At 43.3% G+C, this 23,621-nt stretch overlaps 1 protein-coding gene across 1 annotated transcript in view; it reads right to left on the bottom strand.

Moving 5' to 3' along the window:
• GSR (glutathione-disulfide reductase) overlaps positions 1-22,535 on the bottom strand; it is a 48,817-nt gene extending 26,282 nt beyond the window's left edge. Inside the window, exons 1-4 of the mRNA XM_036838805.1 lie at positions 22,224-22,535; positions 5,493-5,519; positions 3,129-3,217; positions 1,182-1,251 (exon numbers count right to left, since the gene is read on the bottom strand). Coding sequence (XP_036694700.1) covers positions 1,182-1,251; positions 3,129-3,217; positions 5,493-5,519; positions 22,224-22,520 — 483 coding nt within the window. The 5' untranslated portion in view covers positions 22,521-22,535. The remainder of the gene's footprint in view (positions 1-1,181; positions 1,252-3,128; positions 3,218-5,492; positions 5,520-22,223) is intronic.
• Between the last annotated feature and the right edge of the window lie 1,086 nt (positions 22,536-23,621).

The raw sequence follows: 23,621 nt of genomic DNA on the forward strand, positions 1-23,621 counted from the left end.
TCTCTTTTGCAAAAGTACTTTAAGCTAGCTCCATTAAAAAAAATTTTTTTTTACTTGGGTGTCTTAGTATAGCAAATGGCATCTCATATTCATGTCTAGCCACCTTAAAATCTCTTGAACTCAGTGCACAGGGGTCTGAAGACCAAACACTTTCCCCTTGAATTTGGGGGTTAAGGTCAGAAAATATCACCCTCCAAAAAAATAAACCCAATGAATGATAAGAATTAATATAAAAATTATGAGGTTAGCCATCTGTACAAGTAACTCACCCTAAAAAGTGGTTTATAAACATGTGCTAATGAGATTACAGTGGCCCAAATACCATCCCAAATATACTGATCTAGTACAACCTAAGCTATGTTGACGTGTTAGAAATTGCAGAGTGAGACCACAAAGACCAATTAAGGGTGCCGGGAGTCACACTGTCAAGAAAAGGGAGAGTTGGGACTTCCCTGGCGGTCCAGTGGTTAGGACTCCGCACTTTCACTGCCGAGGGTGTGGGTTCAATCCCTGGTTGGGGAACTAAGATCCCACAAGCCGCACAGCGAAGCCAAAAATAAATAAATTAAAAATAAATAAATAAAAAAGAAAAAGGAGAGTTGGATGGTGCTTCAGTACAGTCCAGTGGAAGAGGAATGACATCAAAGCATGAGGGTAGGAAAAGCCTCAGCAGAGCAAAGGACAACATACATTTGCAGAAGGCAAACACACCTTTGCCCAGTTTTCCTGACTGGACTTCATTCACAAAAACCTTCTGAACCATAACATGGTGTCCTGAGTAGATTTAGCCACCAAGGACAAGGGTGTTCTGAGCAGACAAACTATGGCAGGTTTCCAGCCAGATAATGGTCCTGATTTTAATCCATAAACTGGCACATTGTTACATAATCAGGCTCTTATGTGCTTGGTTTCTGGAACTAAGTGGAGGGTCAGACAGGTGCAGGCAGGCATCAGGTGAGACCTGATTCGCCGACTTAGGCACATACGTCCCACTTTCCGTAGAAATAGAAATGAGACTGGCCTACCGAGTCCGACTTACATTCTTACAGGTCAACATCAAAACCACTGATCACAAAAGAAAGAAAAGAAACAAGAGATAAATGTAAAGGCTATGTCTGGCCAGATTTGGTTCTCCGGCAGAGAACAGCTTCTTCCCAAAGTTCAAAACCTGGCATGCTCACCTTGATTAGATTATTCTGATAGATGGTGTTTAGGCGGCTCACGTAGGCATCCCGCTTTTCCTTTATAACCCTGCAATGAAACCGGAGTCAGTATTGAGGATCTGGAGTCTCCTTTTTCAGTCGTAACTAGGGCCTCTGACCCTGAACACCCCGGAGCAGAGAATCAGACTGTCCATGAGAGCCCTGGGAGTGAGTGTCTCTAAAGGCAGGCACACCTTCCCCTGTGTCCGTCTGCGTTCCGTATGTGCAGAACCCTTATTCTACTCTATGGAGAATGTGCATTTGGCACGCAAGGTTCGTAAATTTCTTTCTGCAAAGAAGGCAAGGAGAGCTGCTTTGGCACAGTGCCTAGTATACGGTGGCCACTCATTATTTGCTCAATAAATGAATGAATATGCTAAAATTAAAAAAAAAAAATTTATGGCTAGAAAAGTTTATGGCAGGGAATCCCCTGGTGGTCCAGTGGTTAGGACTCCATGCTTCCACTGCAAGGGGCTCAGGTTCGATCCCTGGTTGGGAACTAAGATCCTGCATGCTGCAAGGCGTGGCCAAAAAAAAAAAAAAGTTTATGGCAGTTCCTTTAAAAGTTAAACACGGGGGATTAAGAGGTACAAACTATTATGTATAAAATAAATAAGCTACAAAAATATATTGGACAGCACAGGAAATATAGCCAATGTTTTATAATAACTCTAAATGGAGTAAAACCTTTAAAAGGTGTGAATCACTATGTTGTACATCTGAAACTTATATAATATTGTATATCAACTATACCTCAATAAAATAAATAAATAAAAGGTATAAAACTTCAAAAAAAAGTTAAATATAAATTGCCATATGACCCAGCAATTCCACTTCTAGGTATAGTCCCAAAACAACTGAAAACAGGGACTTGTAGACCAATATTCATAGCATCATTATTCACAATAGACAAGAGATGGAAAAAACCTAGGAGTCCACTGAAGGATGAATAAAGAAAGAAAGTGTGGTATATAAATATTAGGGGGCTTCCCTGGTGGCGCAGTGGTTGAGAATCTGCCTGCCGATGCAGGGGACACGGGTTCGAGCCCTGGTCTGGGAAGATCCCACATGCCGCGGAGCAACTAGGCCCGTGATCCACAACTACTGAGCCTGCGTGTCTGGAGCCTGTGCTCCGCAACAAGAGAGGCCACGATAGTGAGAGGCCCGCACACCGCGATGAAGAGTGGCCCCCGCTTGCCACAACTAGAGAAAGCCCTTGCACAGAAACGGAGACCCAACACAGCCAAAAATAAATAAATAAATAAATAAATAATTAAAAATGAATATCTGCTTTAAAAAAAAAACTTAAAAAAAAAATATTAGGGAACAGCATTCAGCCCTAAAGGAATGAAATTCTGACACATACCACAGCATGGACGAATTCTAAAAGTGCTACGCTAAGTGAAATATGCCAGGCATAAAAGGACAGATCTTGTATAAGGTACCTAGAATAGTCACATTCAAAGAGACAGAAAACAGAATAGAGGTACCAGGGGTTTGGAGCAAGGGAAGATTGTTTAACAGGTACACTGTTTCTGTTTGGGTTGGTGGAAATCTGGAAATGGATGTTGGTGATGGTTGCACAACACTATGAATATACCTAATGCCACAGAATCGACAACTTTAAAAGGGCTAAAATGAACCTTTCATGTTGTGTTGTGTACTTTAAACCCACTTTATTGATGTATGACTGACATACAAAAAGCTGTACATATTTAATGTACCAACTGGATGAGTTTAGAGATAAGTATATGCATAAGTATGTCATCACTGCACTCAATGCCAAAAACATATCTATCACCTCCAAAAGTTTATGTTATATACATTTTGACACAATAATACACCCTCAAAAAGTTTATGGCTTACTTCACTATGAAAGAAAAAGTGTACGTTTGTAAACAGAGCTCTCTCAGCGTTTACACTTACCGCCAACTGAATTTACCCTCACAGCTTTGAAAGCCGTAATCAACGTGGTCATGCATGAATTCAGAGTGGACGGCTGTGTTCCACATTACCTATAAAAAAAGTACCCAAGACAGTAGTGCGTGAGTCCAGAGAAAAAAGAGAAATTGTTTTCTATAGAAAGGTAACTATATAATAGTAGATAAAGATACTGACCTTTAACTTACAAACAAAACTAAACATTTTAAAAGAGAAACTTCAGAAATATGACCAGATAGATTTCATAGTGAGACTTCTGAAATGTTGGGGGAAATTACTTCTACTGTTGAATTCCACAGTTTATATACTCTGTAAAAGTAGAATATTATATGTTTCACAGTTCTTCCATTCAAATTTTCTATTGCTTACATTCATTTTAAGTTTCAAATTTCTTTAAGCCTTGCCTTCTGTGCTCAATGTAAGAAATGCAATTGCATCTGTAACTTTAAAGTGATTTAGAAGGAAACTATTAGATAAAATTGAGCACTGGAAACTTTAAGAAAATGGATTCCTATAAATACAAACATGTCCCTGTAAGGATATATGTAATCAGACATCTGGAACTCAAAGGTTAGATGCATCTCCTGTGGGATGTAGCCTATAATCTGTAAACCAACTGATCATCATGAGAACTGAATTGAAATTGGCATCCAGAACTCTAGACGATAAACTACCATCTTCTTTGTCAGACATGCCAGAGGCATGACTTTTATTTATTTATTTATTTATTTATTTATTTATTTATTTTTGGCTGTCTTGGGTCTTCGTTGCTGTACGCAGGCTTCTCATTGCGGTGGCTTCTCTTGTTGCGGAGCATGGGCTCTAGGCGTGCGGGCTTCAGTAGTCGTGGCACACAGGCTCAGTAGCTGTGGCTCGGGGGCTCTAGAGTACAGGCTCAGTAGTTGTGGCACACGGGCTGAGTTGCTCTGTGGCATGTGGGATCTTCCCGGACCGGGGCTCGAACCTGTGTCCCCTGCATTGGCAGGCAGATTCTTAACCACTGCGCCACCGGGGAAGTCCCAGGACTTTTGACAAGCCTTTGATTCCTTCTTTGTACCTTCCTCCCTTTATGCCTAAAGAAGAATAAATTGATGACTGTGCTGGATTCTTTTAACTGAGGTGCAATTCTATCAACTGCTTACCACAATGGTATCCAAATACTGTCCTCAGAAACATCATTCAAGCAACTTGAGAAATTCAATTTTAGAGTGGCCAGGAGATACCCAACGTCACATGATACATAATTTTAACATGGATAATTTACAGGGTAATAGATTTCTGTTTAAAAACAAAAACTACTAACATCAAAATAAAACAAAAAACCCATGACAATCTTGACACGTCTTTCCAGGAGAAAAACCGTTCTTGTCTCCCTGGGAAAAACTGATTCAGAGACGCCCTGGAGCAGGTGAAAGACCAGATGGCTTGAGGCAAACACCCCACTCCGTGCAAAGTCATCCAGGGTCCATGTAGTTAACCAGAGCCACATGTAGGAGGGACATCCATCCATCTGCCACCATCATCTACTAGGTCTTGGTCACATCAGCACTTGGGCTTACAGTGAGGTATAAACTTTTTTATTTCCTGGCTGGATCTCCCCATTGAGAAAAAGTTATCCCCTGCAGATGGACAGTGCTTTTCTTTTACACCATGACTATAAATATTTTGTTGGTCTTTGTTCCTTCTAGACCATCAGAAGTTTGAGACCAGACACTGTGTTCCATTCCTGGTTATCTCCCCTCTGTGTTCCCACAGGAACTTTGTCACTATGGGAACTTAACCGCAAGGTTAATGGCCAGGATGAATTTCCTTTGTATGTATGATGCAGTTAGTATCCAGGAGCTAGTATTTCTGTGGTTATCTCTCCAGCAGCCCCTCCCTCCCTTCTTCCTGGCTGAAAATGCCACTCACTTGCCAGTAGCTCATCCTGGCCAGGAGAATCTAAAGCAATCTGCAGGGGCAGTGCTGGGTGAGGACATCCTGCCTGGAGCTCCACAAGCCATCCTGTGGCCATGAGGGGGCAGGGGTTACCATTGACCATACACCAAGGATACCAGAGCGGAAAGATGGAGAGAAGCCAGGGTCCTTTCAGATATCCTTAAGTGCTAAGCCAATCTCAGAAGCTGCCTATCTCCAGGCACCTTTATTTTTTCCTCCAGGCTTCTTAATAAATGATATTTAAAAACACAAATAAAAACTATCCTACTGTTCAAGCCACTTTTAGTAGCTTTCTCAGTTATTTTTTGCAGCAAGAATTTTAACTGGGACATTTGAGAACATCCTTACTCTGATCATAATTTACCAAATATGTCAAAGGAGTGCGGAAGGAAGGAGAAATAAAAGTTCTACCTTTTTGGGTACACATCCAACATTCACCTAGAAAAAAAATAAAAAGGACATATTTTAAGATTATTAAACTCAAACCATCAAACAAACATGCAAGAGATGAATCCCAAGCATCCACCCAGGAGACTTCCTTGAGTTCTAAGTCACACTCTACAGCTACTTCCTTTTTTCTATTATAGAGTTGGAAAACATAGGAACATTACTTTCCTTGTGTGAGGAGGCAGAGAATTTTACTTATGAGCCTTTTCTCAAGAGAAGCAGTTGAGAGAGAAGGAGGAGGAGGAGGGGGAGGGGGAGGGGAGAGGAGGGAAAGGGAAGAAGGGAGGGAGGGAGGACAATTCCATTTCCCGGGGGGAGGGGGGGATGCCCTGCAGGGATGGTAATAGGTCAGCAGGTGGCCAAAGCCTGAGCTCGCACAGGTCCAAAGGAACAAAGCAGAGAGAAACAGCAGCACGGAGGTGAGAGGACTCACCGGCTGAATAAAGGCAACTGAACCATTTGAGCAACTGTCCTAGAGGATTTCTGGGAAACTTACCATGGCATATGCTGGGTAAAACACCCAGAATGTCCCCTTTGAGAAAATCTCTAGTGGAAAACTACATTATTTTTCAAGATCAAAGGACGATTGATGAATCAAGCAGTAAAGTTCATCCATGCTATTATCTAGCTAGCTAGCTATTTATCTATCTCCATGCTTATATACTTGTTAGAGACAGACCACATACTTGACTCTTAGCCTTCTGGCAGCCTATACACAAAGAAAAACACAAATAGTTGTAAGATTTCACATAAAAACTAGACAATTGTTTAAGAAAATAACTATTCATACCCCTTAGACTAGAAAAAAATTCCTTGCAACAGTCCTAGTAAACTGTGATGTATATGTTTATACACACATTTTTGTTTATATCTGTTTTTTCCTTTTGATCACATCCTAAAATAACTTGGAAAAAAAACTGTGGTTAAGAGTAAGACTAGGGCTTCCCTGGTGGCGCAGTGGTTGAGAATCTGCCTGCTAATGCAGGGGACACGGGTTCGAGCCCTGGTCTGGGAAGATCCCACATGCCGCGGAGCAACTAGGCCCGTGAGCCACAACTACTGAGCCTGCGCGTCTGGAGCCTGTGCTCCGCAACAAGAGAGGCCGCGATAGTGAGAGGCCCGTGCACCGCGATGAAGAGTGGCCCCCACTTGCCGCAACTAGAGAAAGCCCTCGCACAGAAACGGAGACCCAACACAGCCATAAATAAATAAATAAATAATTTAATAAAAAAAAAAAGAGTAAGACTAATTAGAATTTAGACAATGACATTGTACTATAATTATGTAATATGATAAATATCGCTACATGGTCGATCATATTACAACCTATAAATGAATCAGAGTAACACACTGTACGCCTTAAACTTATACAATGTTACATGTCAAACGTATACAATTAAAAAATATTTTTTAAAGAGTAACACTGATTAAAACTGCACATACCATTAGAACTTAGCAATTCTAAATTTAGGAATTTATTACACAGAAGGAGTCACATGTTATGTCCAAGCGTCCAAAGACACACGTATAAGGATGTTCCCTGTAGTACTGTCACAGTGAATAACTGGACACAAGTTAACTACCCATCAGTACGGAAGCATTATTATAGGGAAATTACTGTACATTGAGCCTATGGAATGCTCTGCAGCCGTTTAAAAGGACACAGTAGATTTCTATTTACCGTTACAGAAGGGGCTCTTAGGATATTAAGGGACAAAAAGAAAGCTGCAGAACAATTTGTTCTGCATGTTCCAATTTGCATTATATATATTTGCAAAGGTACACATACATTTAAACAGTTTGAGCAAATAGTCCATGTTCTTAACAGTAGTCATCTCTGGGGAGGGAGAAAACTTTCATATTTCACTCTAAATACTTTTTATAATGTCATTCATTACTGTATAATTCATTTAGACCAAGAAATAAACCAAAATGATTTTATCTGGGGAGTGGAATTTAGATGGGTGATTCTTTGATCTCTCTTGTCTATTTTCAATATTTTTTATGATACAATTATTTTTCTTTCATATGGAAACAAATGCCTTCTAGACATAATTTATGTCAGGTGCCTGTAAACTCTGCTGATCATGGCCATAAGGAACAAGGCGGGCTCTCTCGGTGTCCAAAGAACACAGGTCTGGTGCCAAGCGTATGACTAACGTTAGTTTATTTTTTAGAAGTTTCTGAACTTTTTAACTTGTGACCATTCATTCATCCAGAAGTACTGAGGAAGTGCTCACTCACTACCGCCAGGCATTATGCAAAGTAGAGCACTCAGTGGAAATGGTCCCTGCTCTCATGGAGCCCACGGTCCTGACCTGCGAGAGGTGCTCAGCCTATCCAAGATGCTGGCTCAAGAGGCAGCAGCAGAATCAGCCACATTCCCTAAAATTGCCAAGTCTTGGGCCAGAAATCAGAGGAAGAAGGTGGTAGAAAATTGTGAGCTTCGGGGGCTGGAGAATCTGTATTCCAGCACAGCACACCTTGGGTCCGGGGGCTATGGCTGAATGGAAGCCCATGACCTTGAAGTACTCCTCCTCCTATTTTGGCAGCTCCTAGTGATAGGCCTCCAGGGTTTCCGACAGTTTCAGAAACCTCGAACACTTCAGTGCAACACAACTGATTATCAGATGCCTCTTTGACTTGGAAGGGAAGAAAAGAACGATTCGTTACCTACAAAGCTGGGGAAGCCGGAGTGGAGAGCTCTGTGCAGTCCTGTTCAAGCCTCCTTCTCGCTCTCCAGCTGAGGGTGCATTAGGTTGTCAGATAGACAGCACGGGTGTAGAGTCAGACAGACAGGAGTTTGAATCCTCCACTTCCTAGAAGTTGGTGGGTAACTTTTTAAACCCCTCTGAGCTCAGTTTCCTATTCCATAGAATAGGAATGATAATACTTACATTCTAGAGATTTTGAGATCAGAGATAATGTATGTAAAGCACCTCTTTTCTAATTCACGATAGGTCTGATGATGCCACTGACCCCTCTGAATTATTTCTGCAGTCTGCCGGCTCCCCATGTGTACAAAAGCTGTATGGCAAACAGAGGAGATAAATTCCCCGGTGGCCGGCTCCCTTTCAGAAACAGATCAACAGACGGCAAAGAAAGCTTGCCTTCCAGACTGGGGCACTAGGGTCACGGGTTGTCAGGGCTCTGACCTCCCAGGAGTGCACACAGCTAAGGCCTGCAGCATACCACGCTTTCCACCTGGCACATCCCCCTGCAGAGTCCGCATTCTCTAGGTGGGCACTGACCAACAATAAGCCGTAGGAACAGAGACACCCAGTGTCAGAGAGATTCCTGCAGCTCTGCCTCCCTCTGCAAACTGATGGCCCGTCTCTGAGAACTCCCTCTTCCAATCTAGTGCTCAGAATCCTTCCGTTCCGTCGGCTGCCAGCACTGGCTCACAGTGAGGACAGGAGCCTCTCCAAACAGGGACAGAACATGTGAGGAGTCTGATGATACCTGTGGCAAAATTCAGAGGTTCTCCACTTCCCTAGGGCTGGCCCTCTTACCTTCAATTCTGCCCAGACAAGTACAAACTGCACACTGCCCATGTCACTGGTTAATTGACAACCTCACCTATCAAGAATGTCACCTGTGCTTAAGTAATAGGAAGCTTCCTTCCTCTGGTTTCCCCCTTTCTGTTCCCCATCACAGAGTTGCCTAATGGTTCCTCCATCTGTTTTCCTCCTTTGCAGCCTAAAATCTAGTTCAGGACTGATATGAGGAAGGAGCACTTAGAAAATGACCAGTCATCATTCACTAAGCAAAACACTATTGGTTCATCAACACATTCTTTCAGATTGTGCAAGACACTGTTCTAGGGGCTCGGTATTGCTGACCAGAACAAGTAAAGATCTCTGTCTTTATCAGCTTTACACCAACAGTTATCAAGCAAGATGCTGTCTGGACACCACTTGCCCATGTCCTTTCACAATTGTGACACCAATTCTGATGTGTGTTTTATTTCCCCACACAATCAAGCAATTAACTCAATTCTGACACTATCTACCTGGAGACAGCATTAGATCCCAAAGGTGAAGGGCTCAGTCCTACAAGACTGTCCTATCCCCCCCGCCCCTACTTCAGTCACCAACCACAAGTCCAGGTTGTCAGCTGTGCTTCTGAGCGACCGGCTATAGACCCAAGGTTCCAAAGACCCCTTCCCCTTTCTTGGGCTTGATTAATGTGCTCGAGTGGCTCACAGAACTCAGAGAAACATGTGATGAAACATTTTACTTACTAGATCACCAGTTTATCATAAAAAGCTATAATGTAACTCAGGAACAGCCCAATGGAAGAGACGTACAGGGCAAGGTACCTGGGAAGGGGTGTGGCACTTCCGTGTCCTCTCTGGGCATACACGTCACTCTCCCCAAACCCCATGTGCTCACCAACCCAGAAGCTCTCTGAACTCTGTCCTTTTTGTTTTCTATGAAGGCTTCGTTACATAGGCACGGCTGACTAAATCACTGGACACTGGTGGCAGTCAACCTCCAGACCCTTGTCCTCGCCTTCCCAAGGGCAGGGGGTTAAGGCTGACGTTCCAACCCTCTATCACATGGCTGGCTCCTCTACCAACCAGCCCCCATTTTATACTCTTTCCAGAAGACACCTCATTAACACAAACTCAGGTGTGGTTCAATATCCAGACACCCTTACCACTCAGCACGTAGTAAATTCCAAGGGTTCCAGGAACTCTGTGCTAGAAATGGGGACAAAGACCAAATACATATTTCTTATTATAAATCCAATATCACACTCTGGCACATATTAAACATTCAACATCCATGTCTTTACCTTCAAATTTCAGATAAAGGTTAGCCCAGTAAGGCATCTACCTTGAAAAAGAGAGAAAGAAAGAGGGAGGGAGCAAGGAAGGAAGGGGAGAGAGAGAGAGGAAGGGAGGGAGGGAGGGAGGGAGGGAGAGAGAGGGAGGGAGAGAGAAAGAAAAAAAAAAAAAAAAAAAAAAAAAAAAAAAAAAGAAAGAAAGAAAGAAAAAGGAAGGAAGGAAGGGAGAAAGAAAGAAAGGAGAAAGTATTATGTGTAAGGCAGAATCTAAAGTAAGAAAATGAACTGATACAAGAGGTATTCAAATGTTAGAACTAAAATTCTTTTTTTTTTTTTTATAAATTTTATTTATTTATTTATTTATTTATGCTGTGTTGGGTCTTCGTTTCTGTGCGAGGGCTTTCTCTAGTTGTGGCAAGCGGGGGCCACTCTTCATCGCGGTGCGCGGGCCTCTCACTATCGCGGCCTCTCCCGTCGAGGAGCACAGGCTCCAGACGCGCAGGCTCAGTAATTGTGGCTCACGGGCCCAGTTGCTCCACGGCATGTGGGATCTTCCCAGACCAGGGCTCGAACCCGTGTCCCCTGCATTGGCAGGCAGACTCTCAACCACTGTGCCACCAGGGAAGCCCAGAACTAAAATTCTTTTGGTTCAATTCTTATTTCAGCAGAACTTCAGATGAATGTGAAATCTCCAGTCCCAGGGATCAAGCTTCAGTGAACTGTTACTCTGGGGCATCCGGGGAGACCCAGACACAGCTACAAGAGAGTCAGTTCTGACACAGCTCTGGAGGGTCAGTTTTCTCTACCACCTGACACCCACTGAGTGATATCTGGCCCCATATCTCTTGCTTCCCCCCCTCAAAAGAAAAAGGATCTGGGATCCCGTATCCTATTTAATATCTCATGTTGCAACACCCAGTGAATAAATGGTTATTAATTATGACTGTTTGAAATCCACTTACAAATGCGGAAGGTCATTAGAATTTCCGTAAAATTCCACTCTACCAGAAAAATTCTCTGTTGCTACTTGTTCAAGGTACCTTCCGCAAAGAAACAGGAACTCTGAGGGATTAAGAGGAAGTCTTTCTTTTTCTGGCCCTGCAGATTTAGTGGGTTCTGAGGCAGACGGCAAAGCAGTATTACTAAGACTGATGCAAAAGATTAAACAATCAATAAGGTAAATCACATATATACACACATACGTATAAAATGGATAACTAATAAGAACTTGCTGTATAAAAAAATAAATAAAATTCAAAAATTCAAAAAAAAAAAAGGTAAATCAAAAGACAAATTTCAATAATAGGATTTGCCTGCTTGAACTAACCCTACCCTTTCTGATCACTCCTTTCTTTGGCATTTATGAACACAGGCGTGCCGCATTTTATGACACTCTCAACCCAGGAAACAAATTAGGATTCTTTTCTGGTTTTGAGGGATCCTTGTCAATACTGAAGGAACTAATGGCAGGGTTCCTTAAACTGAGATCTCCTTTTAGTAAATGTCCATTTAAAAATGCACGTTCAGGGGCTTCCCTGGTGGCGCAGTGGTTGAGAGTCTGCCTGCCAATGCAGGGGACACGGGTTCGAGCCCTGGTCTGGGAAGATCCCACATGCCGCGGAGCAGCTGGGCCCGTGAGCCACAACTACTGAGCCTGCGCGTCTGGAGCCTGTGCTCCGCAACAAGAGAGGCCGCGGTGGTGAGAGGCCCGCGCACCGCGATGAAGAGTGGCCCCCGCTTGCCGCAACTAGAGAAAGCCCTCGCACAGAAACGAAGACCCAACACAGCCATAAATAAATAAATAAATATTTTTTAAAAAAAAATGCACGTTCAAATAGAAGGGACTTTCACTTCTATATTAACTTTTTACAATGAGCCAGTATTACGGAGAAAAAATGAAAAACATTTTTGAAGCTGCGGTAGTACATGAAGTATATGTGGTTTAGCACATTCAGGTGAACTTGGTTCTGTAATCCCCAAACATTTCTGAAAACAGTCTTTATTTAATGCTGCTCCTGTATTATGAGGAACAAAAGGAATGAAAATCACGACAATCATTACGATAATGATAGTCTCAGTTCCCCAGCACAGTTTTCCTTCCAAGTCAAACCCATAAAAGACATCCACTCTTGTCTGCTCATCTTTGTTCAGACTTTTAGATTTATGAACAAAATATCAGCAGACTGACACAGGCTATCAACTTTTTACTTTGCTAATACCTACTTTAAAACATACAACTCTTGGGCTTCCCTGGTGGTGCAGTGGTTGAGAATCTGCCTGCCAATGCAGGGGACACGGGTTCGAGCCCTGGTCTGGGAAGATCCCACATGCTGCGGAGCAACTGGGCCCGTGAGCCACAATTACTGAGCCTGCGCGTCTGGAGCCTGTGCTCCGCCACAAGAGAGGCCGCGACAGTGAGAGGCCCGCGCACCGTGATGAAGAGTGGCCCCCACTTGCCGCAACTAGAGAAAGCCCTCGCACAGAAACGAAGACCCAACACAGTCAAAAATAAATAAATAAACCAAAAAAGTCAGTTTAAAAAAAAAACAAAACCATACAACTCTTTACTATCATGCTCATTTCACATAAGAAAGGATGTTTTAACACCAAATGACATTCCCTTAAAATACTATATTGAACTTTATGAATAAAACCATTATACTGTCAAAAAACATTAAAAAAATAAAAAATAAAATAAAAATGCATGTTCGACCTTGGAACAGCATACTAAAATAAGTGAAATAAGCCAGTCACAGAAAGACAGATATTGCATGATTCCACTTCTATGAGGTATCTAAAATAGTCAAATTCATAGGATCAAACAGTGGAACAGTGGTTGCCAGGGACTGGGGGGTGGGGAGTGGGAGAAGGCAACGGGGATTTACTAATCAATGGGCCCCAAATCTCAGGTAAGCAGGATGAGTAAGTTCTAGAGATCTGCTGTACAACGTTGTCCCTACGGTCAACGACACTGTACGCTTCAAAATTTGTTAACAGGGTAGATTTCGAGTTAAGTATTCTTACCATTAAAAAAAAAAAAAAAACAAAAGCATGTTCAGTCTACTGGGGATACAGACACTATAATATCAAAGTACACGCTATCACCTCCAAGTTAGTTTCTGATTCACATGTTGCTGAGTAATTGTTTTCAGCCTAGATGAATACAAACAACCTACCAAGTGGCCTGTTTCTCATCAGGTCTCTTCCAAAGCCCCCGCTCCTCCTGCTGGCCTCTCTAACTGGTGTGTACAGCACAGCTCACAGTGACATTAATGATCAAGAAGGCTTTTGCTAGGTACAAACTTCCAGTTATAAAACAAACAAGTCACGGGGATGTAATGTACAGCATGGTGACTATTGTTATTAACACTGTATTGCATATATATATTTTTTTATTGTATGATATCACTTATATGTGGAATCTAAGAATTACAACAAACTAATGAATACAACAAAAAAGAAGCAGACTCATAGGTATAGAGAACAAACTAGTAGTTATCAGTGGGGAGGGAGAGAGGGGGAACATAGGGGTAGGGGAGTGGGAGGTACAAACTATTGGGTGTAAGATAGGCTCAAGGATGTATTGTACAACATGGGGAATAGAGCCAATATTTTGTAATAACTGTAAATGGAAAGTAATTTTTTAAATGATATAAAAATTTTAAAATGAAAAAATAAGACACTAAATTTCAATAATAAAGATTCAAATTCATAAAAATAGTTTATGTGCAAGCAAAAATGTTCACTTAACAAAAGAAAATCATTATACCAAGACTTTGCAGTTTACACTGCTTGTCACTATTTTTTTTTAATAGATCTTTATTGGAGTATAATTGCTTCACAATACTGCATTAGTTTCTGTTGTACACCAAAGTGAATCAGCCATATGCATACATATGTCCCCATATCCCCTCCCTCTTAACCCTCCCTCCCACCCTCCCTATCCCACCCTTCTAGGTCATCGCAAAGCACCGAGCCGAGCCGATCTCCCTGTGCTATGCTGCTGCTTCCCACCATCCAACTATTTTACATTTGGTAGTGTATATATGTCGATGCTACTCTCACTTCGTCCCAGCTTCCCCCTCCCACCTCGTGTCCTCAAGTCCATTCTCTATGTCTACATCTTTATTCCTGCCCTGCAACTAGGTTCATCAGCCCCAGTTTTTTTCTTTTTTTTTTAGATTCCATATATATGCGTTAGAATACGGTATTTGTTTTTCTCTTTCTGACTTACTTCACTCTGTATGACAGACTCTAGGTCCATCCACCTCACTACAAATAACTCAGTTTCGTTTCTTTTTACAGCTGAGTAACATTCCATTGTATATATGTACCACATCTGCTTTATCCATTCATCTGTTGATGGACATTTAGGTTGGTTCCATGTCCTGGCTATCGTAAATAGAGATGCAATGAACATTTTGGTACATGACTCTTTTTGAAAGATGGTTTTCTCTGGGTATATGCCCAGTAGTGGGATTGCTGGGTCATATGGTAGTTCTATTTTTAGTTTTTTAAGGAACCTCCATACTGTTCTCCATAGTGGCTGTATCAATTTACATTCCCACCAATAGTGCAGGAAGTTTCCCTTTTCACCACACCCTTTCCAGCATTTATTGTTTCTAGATTTTTTGATAATAGCTATTCTGATGGTGTGAGGTGATACCTCATTGTAGTTCTGCATTTCTCTAATCATTAGTGATGTTGAGCATCTTTTCATGTGCCTCTTGGCCATCTGTATGTCTTCCTTGGTGAAATGTCTATTTCAGTCTTCTGCCCATTTTTTCATTGGATTGTTTGTTTTTTTGATATTGAGCTCTATGAGCTGTTTGTATATTTTGGAGATTAATCCTTTGTCTGTTGTTTCATTTGCAAATATTTTCTTCCATTCTGAGGGTTGTCTTTTTGTCTTGTTTATGGCTTCCTTTGCTGTGCAAAAGCTTTTAAGTTTAATTAAGTCCTATTTGTTTATTTTTGTTTTTATTTCCATTACTCTAGGAAGTGGGTCAAAAAAGATCGTGCTGTGGTTTATGTCAAAGAGTGTTCTTCCTATGTTTTCCTCTAAGAGTTTTATAGTGTCTGGTCTTACATTTAGGTCTTTAATCCATTTGGAGTTTATTTTTGTGTATGGTGTTAGGGAGTGTTCTAATTTCATTCTTTTACATGTAGCTGTCCATAAAAGCTGCTAAGAGGGTAGATCTTAAAAGTTTTCATCACAAGAAAAACTCGTAACTATGTATGGTGGCAGATGTTAACTACATTTAAGGTGGTGATCATTTCCCAATATATACAAATATCGAATCATTATGTTGTATACCTCAAAGTAATACAATGTTATATGTCGATTATACTGCAATTTAAAAAAAAAAGGTTTTGTCTGGTGATCAGTCCTTATTAGTAAGAACTGTACGCCTATACCACAAGAAGTGGGTCAGTCTTTACCACAGAATCAGTACAGTCAGAAAGAACACTGGAACACATGCTCCTACAGGCCTGGGGCAAAGGGAATAGTAAGTCAGAAAGAACTTTTTCCTCAAGCTGACTCTTCCCATATCTGCATGGGCAGAGAAATGAACCGCCCTGAATAGCAGAGACAAAGACCCCAGAAGGCTCTAATTCATCTTGGCTTTGGGCCATCTGTGCATTTCTTCTTGGTTTGCACTCGATCACGAGAAGCATTATACCGGCAGACCTTGGAGATATTGTAGATTCAGTTCCAGACCACCGAAATAAAGTGAATATTGTAGGAGTCACACAGTTTTTTTGGTTTACCAGTGCATATAAAAGTTATGTTTAGGGACTTCCCTGGTGGCGCAGCGGTTAAGAATCCGCCTGCCAATGGAGGGGACACGGGTTCAAGCCCTGGTCCGGGAAGATCCCACATGCCACGGAGCAACTAAGCCCGTGCACCACAACTACTGAGCCTGTGCTCTAGAGCCTGCAAGCCACAACTACTGAGCCCATGCACCACAACTACTGAAGCCCGCGAGCCTACAGCCCGTGCTCTGCAACAAGAGAAGCCACCGCAATGAGAAGCTCACGCATCGCAACGAAGAGTAGCCCCCGCTCGCTGCAACTAGAGAAAGCCCGCGCGCAGCAACGAAGACCCAACGCAGCCAAGAATAAATAAATAAACAAACAAATAAATAAATTTAAAAAAACTCATTAAAAATAATAATATTGTGTTTTAAAAAAAAAAGTTATGTTTACACTACACCGTAGTCTAAGTGTGTAATAGCATTGTCTAAAAAAAAAAAAATGCACGTAACTTAATTAAGAAAACACTTTATTGCTAAAAAATGCTAACCATCATCTGAATCTTCAGCAAGTCGTAGTAGTAACATGAAAGATCGCTGATCACAGATCACCATAACAGATATAATGATGAAGAAAAAGTTTGAAATATTGCAAGAATTAGAAAAATGTGACAAAGAGACACGAATGAGCAAATACTGTTGCAAAAATGGTGCCAAAAAGGCTTCCCTGGTGGCGCAGTGGTTAAGAATCTGCCTGCCAATGCAGGGGACACGGGTTCGAGCCCTGGTCTGGGAAGATCCCACATGCTGCGGAGCAACTAAGCCCGTGAGCCACAACTACTGAGCCTGCGCGACTGGAGCCTGTGCTCCGCAACGGGAGAGGCCGCGACAGTGAGAGGCCCGCGCACCGCGATGAAGAGTGACCCCCGCCCGCTCGCCGCAACTGGAGAAAGCCCTCGCACAGAAACGAAGACCCAAAACAGCCAAAGATAAATAAATAAATAAATTAAAAAAAAAAAAAAAAAGGTGCCAACAGATGTGCTCACCGCAGGGTTGCCGCAAACCTGCAGTCTGTAAAAAAAAAAAAAAAAAGCAGAATCTGCAAAGTGCTATGAGTTATGCCTATATTTACCTTTTTGGAGACTCCCAAAAACTGAACTTGAAAATTAACTCATGTATTTTTCTGCTCTCAGAAATTACTTAATCGCAGTAGGCAATAAAAGATTATTTTTAATTGAATCCTAGAAAAACAGGTGATTTCTTTCAGTTTCCCTTTTTTAATGCCTAACCTAATACTATTATAATTTTTTGCCTGATCCAGAAAAATAAAGAGTAATTTAAGAGTGGAATCATGTCGGGGACTTCCCTGGCAGTCCAGTGGTTAAGACTCCATGCTTCCACTGCATGGAGCGCAGGTTTGACCCCTGGTCGGAGAACTAAGATCCCACATGCTGCATGCGGTGTGGCCAAAAAAAAAAAAAAAAGAGTGGAATGTTATTAGAGCTACACCTGCCTCTTAACCTAGTTTACCCATCAGAAGTTTAGTAGCAGTACTGGCTCTCATTGCTTATTTCACTCTGAACTTGAGGGGATCAGAATATGCCACCCCAAAACATGCTCCTTTGACATAAAAATTATTCTGAGGTGAAGACAATTAAGACACAGCAGACACAGGAGGAACTCTGCTCTCCCCCTTTCTACCTAAAAGCAAAGCTTAAACTTCCCTTTATGAAGGTGTTTCCCACCCTTATCCTGTACCAGCAGCAGAAAAACCCTTATCACTGGAGATGGAAAGGTAGCACTGAGATGAATCTGCACAAAAAAACCTTATTAAAGTAACCCTTATCTTACATTAGTTTCCCCCCATATATTTACCTTCCCACAATTTACCGCCTCTAGAAGCCCAAACCCCCTTTCCTTTGTCTAGTCACTTTTCCACAATTTGTCACCCTTTGTTAAGTTGGCATTAAGCTCCCAGGCCTCAGAGTTCCTATTTTTCCCCACTTCTTTTCTGTGACACTCATGTGCGCATATGAAATAAACCTTTTCTCCCATAATCTGTCCATTCTCTGTTTAATTTGCAGGCCCCAGCTACTGAACATAAATGGGAAGAGAGAAAGTTTTTCCTCCCCTACCACAATACAGAGCAAAGTCATTTCACACCTGAGTTTCTTAACAGTTTAAAGTGATAAATTCCATCAAAGAAAAGTGAACTCTCAGGTACACCAACACAGGTCACTCATCTTGAAAATACCCGTTTCCTCGGAAGGGGCCTACTCCATTGTATCACAGAAGAGAAAAAAAAAAAAGCATCCAGGAAAAGGAAAACTGAGGAGGAGTCAGGAGATCAAGGCAAACAGTCACACCATATAGACACCCATGGAAGGCTCTTACTCCAGAAGCGTGAAATTATGAAACCAGGAAATGACTCTAGGACCAAACTCATTATCATCTGATCCCCACAACTATGCAGGGTTCTCCAGATTCATTCTAATGCTTCCATAGGGTTAAAGTCTTCGCACAATTCCTGCTCCCCATGAAACCCCCAGCGCTGAGTCGGGCTCAGGTACACCAGAATCAGAATGGGGCTCTTTAAAAATACACCTGCTGGGGCTTCACTCCAGACCTACTAGATCAGGAGCTCTGAAGTGGAGACCCACCTAGTAGATAAGTGCTTTTAAAGTAAATAATGACTGTTTCCTAAGAGGCAGAAGTAAGAAGGTTCCTCCCCTGTAGCTGAGAAGAATGCTTAAAAATGTTCACCAAATCATAAATTACTCCACACAATTACACAGAAGCCATGGTTTGGCTGCTAATTAGCATAGCTAATAACCTATGCTAATTCCATAGGTTATTCTACACTTGGTTTGTTTTCAACCACTTTTTAATTGACATTCAATTTGCTCCTTGGTAAAAGTGAGGGTCCTGGGCTGGAACAATGCTTCTAAATTCCTATACGGATTTGTGTAAGCTGGATCCTTAATGAAATGAAAGCAATGGGGCCCATGCTCCGTTTTTATAAAGCTAAAAGTATTCAATTTAAAGGACAGTCGGGACTTCCCTGGCAGTCCAGTGGTTAGGACTCTGCTTCCACTGCAGGGGACACGGGTTTGATCCTGGTGGAGGAACTAAGATCCTGCAAGCCGTGTGGCAGCCCCACCCCCCGCAAAAAAGAGTTAAATAAATAAATAAAGGGCTGTCCCTTACTTGAAATTATAAGCTTCCTACTTTTAATCAAAAAATCGTCCTTGATAAAAATGATAGTGATAGAAGAATTTTTCTAAAAAAAATTAAGTCAGCAAGCTTATGTAAGTGCTTCCCATTAAAAAAACAAACAAACAAAAAACAACTATAGTCAGACTGGATTAGTAGATCTCCAAAATCACTTCCAACTCCATCAGTCCATGAGTCTAAGTTTTCATGGAGGAAGGCTAAGAACAAAAACTTGTATTTTTTTTATTTGTTAAAAAAACTGCATGGAAAATTTAGAAACTACAGATAACAACTACAATGTGAGCTCCATGAGGATGGGGATTTTTATCTTTTAGCTTCGTTGCTGTGACCCCAGCATCTAAAAAAGTACCTATATACCTGGCATATTAATAAATGAGCAAATAATGAAACAGTTAAAAACAAAACATAATCCCACTCCCTGGAAATAACCGCCACCTTGAGGCTTTAATTTGAAACTCCTGTGGGAATTTATCCACGGCAACTTAAAAATTTTACCAAGCTTTAGAATTAACATACATTAATTAACATTTAGGAAAAAAAAAAAAACCCGGTTGGAGAGTCAATAGTAAAGAAACTTCCATCTGACTTTCCCAAGGGACATCTCTCAATAGTATCTCGAGTACAAAGCCACTTTTATCGTGTCACTCTCCTGCTCAGAACCCTTCCACAGTTCACTGTGCTTCCAGAAACCCTACCTTTTTACTACCACCTGCCCATCAGCTTTATAGGAGATGCCCTCTGCTCCAGTCAAATTTGATTACACAACATACCTTGCTTCTGTGCCTCTGCCCCTGACCTACCCTGTCAAAAAATATTCATCCAGTTCAAGGTCACAAAGATACTATCTCTGTCCCAAAACTATCCAATGTGCCCAAGCAGAAGTGATAATTACACTCGTCTCTCAACTACCATAACAGCAATTAACATAGACCCCCCTCATTCTGGGGTTGACTGTCTACATTTTGCTTCCCCACCTTATCGCAAATTCCTTGAGGGAAGGGACCTTTGTCTTACAAATATTGGTATCTACCCTTTTATCTCAACCAGCCCCAATCCAAATACTTAGCACTTAGATTAGGAGGAGAAGTGAAGACAGGAACAAATGAAATGTGCTTCAGAGCGCCTCAATTTTCCCTAACACCTGTTTGGAAATCACTGCACTAAGAAGTTTATTAATGCACCTGTGGATAACCCAGACAACTAGAGTCCTGAGACAAATCTAAACAGGTCTCATCAGTTGGTTTTATCTTCTCTGATATTCTAAGGCATACTACATCCTTCCTTGAATTTCAAAACCAAAAGGCAGTTTGAGAAGAGCCCAAATGGAATGTAATAAAAATATTAAATAGGGGATTTACCCCAAGAGATCAATGCTTACTAAAAAATAAAAGTTGCTGCAGCATAATGAGATAAGCAAGGCCAGGCACTCTATAAGGAAGCAGTAAATGGTTGACTCCTAAGCTGTCCTTTACTTGTTCTCGGAAGTAGTTGATCTCTTAAAGCATTCACGTTTCTAACAGGAACCTAAAAATGGGGTCAGCCCCTTCTTGATTAATACCAGTGGAACCAGGCAACGATGAAGGATGACACAAGCTGATTATGACACACATGGCGAAGGAGGAAAACAGAGAAGTAGAGGGGGACAAAGATGAGCAGTTATCAAGTGATGTCACCAGTTGTCCGGGGGACCTCTTAGTGACACCCCTCCATCTGCTTTCTGCACAGCCAGGCTTCTCCTAAGAGTCTGTCTAGACTAAGGTGTCAAGGTGCAAGCTGATAATTAACAGGGATTTTTCCTTTCCTCGTTCCGTTCTGAACTTAAAAAGTGAGCACGGGACACTGGAGAAAGCCCTTTCACAGCTGTTAATTTTGAGTTTCATTCACATACGGTTATTGAGCAAGCTCTCTGTTAAGGTGATAAGAGCTTGCAAACATATGAACCCACTTCTGCCCTTAAGGAGTTCCCAGTGTAGTGTAATTTAAGCATCCCTCTCCAAAGGAACTTCGAGAACTCCATGCCCAAGCCCAGGTTACACTCGGATACAACATTTTAATACTAACAGCAAGTACCTCGCCCAAGTATTGTGACAGAAGAGCCCACGCCAGTAACTTGGGAACTAAACTTATTTTTTAAAGTAATAGTTTCTCAATCGCAGGATTTACAACCCTCTTTTGGGGGGAGGTAGTTTTAAAATCCCTCCAAAACAAAACAAAAGGTCTGTAAAGTCATTTAACAATAAATCCTACGTCAATGTCAACTGTAGTTGGTGATTCTCAACCTTGGCTGCAATTAAGAATCACCCAAAGCCGAGGCTGCACCCAGGCAGCAGAATTTTTTCAACTCCTCAGGTGATTCAAATGTGCAGCCAAAAGTGAGAACCGCTGCTGTAAATCATTCTGCCCTTGAAACTGAAGGGAGAGGACCGGGATCCTCATTCAGTGACACGGGCTCCATCCTCCCTTCCCCTCTCCCCACAAAGACTCAGACCAGCTGCAACTATTCTAGATGCAGTTTTATGTTTCATGGATCTGGTGATGAGATCGAGCAGGGAATACGATACCCTTCCACCTTGAGGAGTGAGGATGCAGGAAAGTTATGTTAGATTTCACCAACTCCGGCCAGCGTTATTATGATACCTGCGCTGGAACAGACGCAGGCACAGCTTCGGGGGCCGCGGAAAAGCCCCTTTACACTTCTCTCATCAAACCCCGCTGGGATCCTGACTCCGACCCGCGTGGGAAAGCGGACAGCGCAGCGCTGGGGGCCCATCCTCGGGGAGGCGGGGGGAGGTCGCACTAGGCAAGAGCACAGGCTGTTCCTGCAGAGAGAGGCTGAGACAAAGCGGGGCGGCGGGACGCGGCGCTGCAGGAACCCAGGCGTGAAGAGGAGCGCCGGGAGCGAGCGGGTACTCACGCAAGTGCCGCCCAGCTTGTGGCTCTCCACCACGGCGGCCCGGGCGCCCAGCTCGGCCGCCCGGCGCGCGCTGGCCAACCCGCCCGAGCCGCCTCCGATCACCAGGTAGTCGTAGCAGGCCGCGACGCCGGCGGCGGGCGGCGGGCACGAAGGCTGCGGCTCCTGCCTGCACGCCATGGCGCGGGAGAGGGCGCGGGCGGCCCGGGCCCGAGGTGGCGCGTAGCCGGGGAAGGTGCGCGCCGCCTGCCGCCAGCCGAGCCCCGCGCTCGCGCTCAGAGTCCGGGCCGGCAGGGCCATGCATGCGGAAGTGCGCGCCGCGGGGGTGCGGCCCGTGGGCGGGCCCGGGGAAGGAGGGGGGCGCGCGGGGCCGGCGCAGCCTCACGGTGACTAAGCACTCAGCCGGCGCGCGGCGGGGTGCGGGGCGGGCTGGCGATGGGGCTCCCCGGCTCGGCCGGACCGGGGCAGGGGGGAGCCGCCCCACTCCGTCCCGCTGTGCGCGAGCCAGCCCGCCCTGCTCCAAGGGAGGGTCTCTTTTCTGGGAACTCTCCGCTTCCGTCTTCACCCCAGCACCTGGGTCCCCGCGCCCGAGTGGCATCAGCCGAATGTAGGTTTCTGAAGGCTGATGGGGCGAGGAAGGATGAACGCCCTCTTTTGTTCCCCCAGCCTTTTATGAGCGGGCCCTTTGGGAGTTGCCTGTGGCGCCGACTTCTCCAGGAAGGGAGACTTGCCCACCATCATTTTGAGGGTGATGTTTCTCAAGGTTTGATCCGCAGACCACCTGATCCCTGGGCCCTAACCCAGATCTACTAAATCGGACCCTCTGGAGCAGGACCCCAGCAATCTACAGTTTAAACCCCCCCCCCCCCCCCCCCCCCCCCGGCTTTCAGCACATTTAATTTGGGAGGCTTTGGAACAAATGTTTTTGTGTTCCACAGATGAAGCATAAAGATAGCGTAGAGATGGAGACACAAAAGCATTTTCCTCCCAAGCTGTAGAGACTGGGGTGTCATTTTAGAATATCTGGAGCAACCAATTGCACAACAAAGTAGTAAGTTAGTCAGTTTGTGTGGCCGATGCCCATCACCCACAAGGCTGGGAGCAGTGGAGGCAAAGGAGTAAAGGTCCGGGTCTCAGCAGCTAGGCCCAGCTCGCTGAAGGGGAAGGGGGACCAACCACACGCCAGGTAGAATGGTATCCAGTTCTTTAAGTTTTTTGTTTGTTTTGTTTTCCTGATTAAAAAGTAATAGAGGGAAAGAAGGGAAAGATCCTCCTTCCACTAGGCTGCCATGTAATAAATGTAGACGAAACAAGAGTTAGAAAAATCATCACTTTACAACTATCATAGTGATCACTGTCATTAAACATCAATGAATGTTAAAACCACTGGGTGAAAGTTTG

Source organism: Balaenoptera musculus, chromosome 21 (assembly GCF_009873245.2).
Source record: "Balaenoptera musculus isolate JJ_BM4_2016_0621 chromosome 21, mBalMus1.pri.v3, whole genome shotgun sequence".
In the NCBI taxonomy this organism is placed as follows: domain Eukaryota; kingdom Metazoa; phylum Chordata; class Mammalia; order Artiodactyla; family Balaenopteridae; genus Balaenoptera; species Balaenoptera musculus.